This window comes from Sinocyclocheilus anshuiensis, unplaced genomic scaffold, assembly GCF_001515605.1.
Source record: "Sinocyclocheilus anshuiensis isolate Anshui unplaced genomic scaffold, SAMN03320099.WGS_v1.1 scaffold47, whole genome shotgun sequence".
Taxonomy (NCBI): Eukaryota; Metazoa; Chordata; class Actinopteri; order Cypriniformes; family Cyprinidae; genus Sinocyclocheilus; species Sinocyclocheilus anshuiensis.
In genome coordinates, this window is record NW_015551047.1 from 252,503 (window position 1) to 258,727 (window position 6,225).

A 6,225-nucleotide genomic window follows, 5' to 3' on the forward strand; every position below is an offset into this window, starting at 1 on the left:
AATGTGAAATTAAAACCGCCAGTAGGTGGCAGCAAGTCACTGTTAAGAGAGTCATTGCGACTGAACCGAATCATTTAAACAGTTGATTCATTCAGGAACGAAACACCGTCATGTTGCTCAGAAACGCAAGCGCTGTGGCTTTGTTTGGAATTATTTTTGTTGGCGAAATAGTGCAAAAACAGGCAATATGGTGTCTAAAACGTAAGTCTCTTAATAAAACTTCTAGTTTATTGAACTGTTGTAAAAAATCAATATCACATTTGTATATGGTAATTTATGGAGAAAAAAAGGCACTCTGAACTTGATGAACTATATGAATTGATATAAATATACACATTTTCTGCCCCCATGTCTTGCATTTATGATCATTCTGAATGTATTTTAATAGACTGAATCATGCAGTGAAAGAGCGCACTGTAAATGCGCACGCGTGCACTAGACTTCACGTAACGCGTGCACTCTATAGGTGTTTTGAATGTTTTTTTTGCGTCGTGAGAATATTGAGCAAAATTGCTCACTTGTCATGGTGTTACTTAACTATATCATGTTATGAATAAACTAAACATTTAGAATTTTTACCTCAGTGTGTTTCTTCTGAGTTTATGTGTGCTGTTATGCTCGTTTTTTCTGAAGTCTCTCACAAAGAGACAAACAGAGTAAGCCTTAACAGCGCGACCTTGATACCAGAAATATACTATCCATTATCAATTGCCGTTTACAATGAATGTAGGCTAATACAATTAGAAGAATCATTCTTCGATACTTCGCTAGTTATTTTTTGTCACTTATGTTTTAATCAGGCTATTTGTCTGGTCAGGCAGTTTGACTTGTATTCTGCTACTGCGATTCTCTCAGTAACTACTGCAGGGAAGAAAAAATCTTCAGTCTGTCCAATGATTGTAAACAGTCATTTAGGTCTGTCAGACTGAAGATATTTTAGCGGTAATGTGACCAAAAATATTTAAGACCCATCGAATCCGAATTTAAGACATTTTAAGACTTTTTAAGGACCCGCTGACACCCTGTGAGATGAAAAGAGACAATAGATGAGGATTCAAGGCTAGATATAAGACCACATAAGAGTTGAGACTAGATGAGAAGAAATGAGAAAAGACACAAGGAGAAGAGATGATGCAAGAAGAGACGAGTAGATGAGACTAAAAGAGATGAAAAGAGACAAGACTAGACAAGACTACCTGAGATGAGATGAGATTTGGGACTAGATGAGACAGCCTTAGAGGAGATGAGAGCAGAAATGAGACATAAAAGAGAAAAGATGAGACAAGAAAAGGTGACTAAATGAGACTAGAATAGATGAAAAGACGCAAGATGAGGAGAGACAAGACTTCATGAGACTAGATGAGATGAGAAGAGACAAGATGAAGATATAAGACTAGATAAGACAACATAAGAGTTGAGACTAGATGCGAAGAGATGAGAAAAGACAAGAGCTGTGATTAGGCAAGAAGAGATGACTAGAAGAGATTAAAAGAGACGAGACGAGATGAGATGAGAAGAAATGAGAAAAGACAAAAAGATCGGAAGAGAAAGGACTAGATGAGACAACCTAAGAGGAAATGAGAAGAGAAATTAGACATAAAAGAGAAAAGATGAGACAAGAAAAGGTGACTAGATGAGACTAGAAGAGATGAAAAGAGACAAAAGATGAGGAAACAAGACTAGATAAGACAACATTAGAGTTGAGACTAGATTCGAAGAGATGAGAAAAGATGAGCTGAGGAGAGATGAGAGCAGATGAGACTAGATGAGATGAGAAAAGACAAAAGGAGAAGTGATTAGGCAAGAAGAGGTAACTAGATGAGACTAGAAGAGATGAAAAGAGACAAGATGAGACAAGACAAAAGATGAGGAAGGACCGAACTAGATGAGGCTAGATAAAAAGAGATAAGAAATGACAAGATGAGGAGAGATGAGACTACATGAGATGAGATTTAAAAAGAGAAGAGGTGAGGAGCAGACAGGAAGAGGCTAAATGAGAGTAAACGAAAATAGACAAGAACAGAAGAGGAGGCTAGATGACAAAATTTGAAGAAATAAGACGGGAAGAGATGAAATGAGATAAATGACAAGATGAGATGGGATGAGACGAGAAGTTAGGTGAGACTATGGGAGACAAGAAGTGGCTAGATGAGGACACACAAAAGCAGAAGAGAAGGCTAGAAAAGAGACAAACTTTGACAAATCAAGATAAGAAAAGACAGGAAGAGACAAGACAAAAGAGGCTAGATAAGACTAAATGAGAAAACATTAAATGAATTGAAACATGAGATGGCATTAAAAGAAACCAGGCAGAAAGGACAGGAAGAGATAAGAAAATACCAGATGAGACAAAGTGAGAAAGCTCAATAAGATTTAAGAAAAAATCGATAAAAATTTGAATAGAAAAGAGGTGAGAATAGAAGTGATGAGGAGGGATGAGAACAGATGAGGCTACATTAGTAGAAACGAGAAGAAGAAGAGATGAGAGGAGATCAAAACAGGAAAATGATATCGCTGGAAGGATTAGAAAGAATATGCTGAGAAGTAAATGAAGGAAAACTTGTTTGCATTAATAATATTAGTAGTAGTATGTGACAGAAGAAAATATCTGCATGCATTATCTATTGAGAGAAGAATAAGAGCTGAAGAAACAGTACAACAGTCAAACCTCGTTCAAACGGTATTTTCCTCAGTCCTCTGAGCTTCAGATACAAGACGCTCGTTCTCACACGCACACCAAGAATACACTTCTACATGGAGGTGACAGACGGTTAGGTGTCTTACCTGGGGATGCCCGGAGGGATGCGAGCTGGGCGGGTGGGGATCTGAGGGGGCGCACTGAAAGGATCCTGGCTGCTGTTGCTGAAGGCATTAATGGGCTGGCCTGGGCGAGAGGGAATGGGCGGAGCTGCAAAAGCGGGGGTGGGGTTAAGAGGGGGTGGGCCTGGTGTTGGACCTCTCACTGCAGGAGGCCTGCTGGGGGGCGGGGCCGATGTAGGCGGTCTGCGCTGGGGGGTGGGGCTACACAGGGCAGGAAAAGAAGAAATATAGTATTAAAACAGTTATGAAGGACACTAAAACCATTTTAGTAGGTACACTACACTTAAGGCCCTGTATACTCATGGTGACGTTTTTCAGGTAAAAATCAGATGGTTAATTGTGGTTTTGGAACATGACAAACACTTCGTTTTTGAATCCTTTAAACTTTTCCAATCATTTTTCCTTAAAATAAATGTCTTAATTGAAAAACATAATTGCTTAGTTCTAATGAGTAATATTGTTTCAAATCAAGAAACAGGTTTGTGTTGCCTGATAACATTAATAATATCACTTTTTTTGTCTCTTAGAAACTCACATTTGATAGTACATTGAGTTAGGATGCAGATGTAGATTTATGTTCATTATCAAAAATAATCTGTAAAAATGGTAGCAATCTCATTTTTTTAAACCATTGGTCTTCCATAGTAGCATACATTTAGATCATTATAATCAGAGTTAAAACCACAAATATAGCACCTCAATACCATGGTAAAAATGTAATATGGCTTCTAGGTATTTGTATGAAAAACAGTAGTCTAAATACATTTAGTATACATGCATAAACGCTATTGCTTAATCACAAAAATACAAATTATATTCCATTACTCCTCCTTTAATAGATTTAATACATGTCTACATTAATAATATAATAAAATTCGACACAAATGCCCACATTTCTAACACAATACCATGGTGCAGTTAGTGGTGGTACTACAGTAAATCTATGGTAAATGATGGCGATTTGTAGATTAAAAAGCGGATAAACAGTCCGAGTGGCGCACTTCAATTGACGCATTTGCCTCATAAACATTTAATCGAACATTTATCAAACTCTTATCATTTATCGAGGAAATTTATATCACACGATAATTATCGTTATAGATTTATCGCCCAGCCCTAGGCCATAGTATCCCAAAAATGAAAATTTTATTGTTATTTAGTAGTAGTCTATGCTGTATATAGGCAATTCATTCTGAACATAGAAAGCCACAGTAATGGGAATGTAACTCTTTCCCAGACAGCAGCGCGCTGTTCATTTTCTGACCTCGTCTCTGGAATCCAGGTATCGTTGACGGGCGGAGGCGCAGGAGTGGACACAGTGCTGGTGCTTATGTCACCGATGATGCTGAGGGCCTCTTTTACGGAGTGGTACATACGCAGCATCTCGTCTCTGCGCTGGGCCTGGTCAGCAGACTCCTCCATCAGACTGTTCTGATCTCCTGAGGAGTACAAGTACGCCAGCAGCTCTGAGTGGATGAAGTCTTTAGCCTGGGGACAGAAAGACGACCGAACAGGAACGAAAGGTTAATGAAGAGGTGAGGATGTTTGCAATATGTTAGAATTAATATGTTTCAAGATGAACTGTTGTGTACTTACGCTGTTGATCATGAGGTGCATGATAGTCTTGGGCATGAGGTCTCTGATGGTCTTGTTGACGATACCAATGTAAGAGTCCACCAGGTTACGGATGGTCTCTACCTGCCTCTCCAGCTGAGGGTCCATAGAGAAGGTGTCGGCTGGAGCGGCCTCTTCTGAATCCACCTACACACACACATACCAGTTTCTTTACAACCACTTCTTTTTTGCCTTTGATCTAAGTTTAGGAATGATCATGAATTTTAAAGACAACATCTAAAGTGACCTGTATCTTTAATACGTTCCTGGTCTTATTGTGCTGAATGGATGCACTGAATGAATGAAGTGCATACTATTCTTGGGGGAAAAAATATTTTCTTTCATCTTTCATCAAAATGTAAAACCTTTCTTAACCTCTAAAACAACTTCTGCTGATCAAACCAAGATCGCATCGGTGAGAAAAAGCATTTTTTAACTATTTACTAGATACTAGAAAACAGAAGTGATATTTGTCCATGTAAAAGCTGTGTAAATGTTGTCGCTAAGATGATTTAAGAGATTTTTTTTTTATATGTTGCTAAGTAGCTGCTGTATTTTGGGTGTTTTTAACATGTTGCAGTGTGAGTGTTTCTGGCTGGTTGCATACACCGATTGTTTAGTAATAACATAGTAATTACACAGTAATAATGTAAAACACCCATCTTTAACAAACTGCATAATTCCAATAACACAAATGGATGTGCTAAAATATTTTCAACTGCCTAACCCCAAGTATTTATGATAATAATAGCAATGTTTGCCTTAGACGCACTGCCACCACTACTACTAGTACTACTACTATTAATTTCATAACATATATTACCGTTTTGTATCAGTAATGTTGTTTTTGAAAGAAAGACATTTTTATTCAGCAAGAATCCATTCAATTGATCAAAAGTGACAGGAAATACATTTATAATGCTAAATAAATTATATTTCAAGTAAATGCTGTTCTTTTTAACGTTCCATTTATCAAAGAATCCTGAAAAAAATGTTAGGAACATGTGACACTGAAGACGTGAGAAATGACTGCCAAATTGGAATAAATGACATTTTAAAATACATTCATATATAATATCATTGTAATAATTCCAAAATATTAATTCAAAAGTAGTTTATTTGTTTTATATACAGTAGTCAACATTTGAAGTGGATCAGAAAAGTTCATCAAAGTTGTCCTAAGACAAGAACGCATTTTGGTTTTAGGACAACTTTGATGAAAGTTTTTGATCCACTTCAAATGTTGACTACTGTATGTATGTATGTATGTATATACATACATTGCAATAAACGCAACCTTGGTGAGCGTAAGTGACTTGTAGTAGTTTTCTAGTAGTGTAACATCAGAATCAGAATCAGCTTTATTCGCCAAGTGTGCGCAAACACACAAGGAATTTGTTGTGGTTTTTAAGAAGCTCAATGTTGACAGTTGACAGTCAAAAATAAATCGTGAATCAAAAGAGTTAGTTCACCCAAAAATTAAAATTAGGCTGTGTTTTACTCACCTTCAAGGCATCCTAGGTGTATATGACTTTCTTCTTTCAGACGAATCCAGTTGGAGTTATATTAAAAATTGTCCTGGCTATTCCAAGCTCTATCAATGCACTCAGCGGGTGTTGCAGTGCTTCAGTCCAAAAGAAGTTAAATAAAAAGCGCCCATCCATAAAAAAAAATGTCTCACACGGCTCCGGGGGGTGAACAAAGGCCTTCTGTAGCGAATAGATGCGTTTTTGTAAGAAAAATATCCATATTCAAAACGTAATAATCACTTGAATCTAGCTTGCGCTCACT

At 37.3% G+C, this 6,225-nt stretch overlaps 1 protein-coding gene across 5 annotated transcripts in view; it reads right to left on the bottom strand.

Annotated features, from left to right (window-relative positions):
- The window catches only part of dnm2a (dynamin 2a), a 74,099-nt gene that overhangs the window by 17,183 nt on the left and 50,691 nt on the right, over positions 1 to 6,225 (bottom strand). For all 5 annotated transcript variants that reach the window (XM_016451592.1, XM_016451588.1, XM_016451591.1 and 2 more), the window contains 3 exons: positions 4,417 to 4,581; positions 4,085 to 4,308; positions 2,785 to 3,021 (listed from right to left, as the gene is read on the bottom strand). In XM_016451592.1, coding sequence (XP_016307078.1) covers positions 2,785 to 3,021; positions 4,085 to 4,308; positions 4,417 to 4,581 — 626 coding nt within the window. The remainder of the gene's footprint in view (positions 1 to 2,784; positions 3,022 to 4,084; positions 4,309 to 4,416; positions 4,582 to 6,225) is intronic.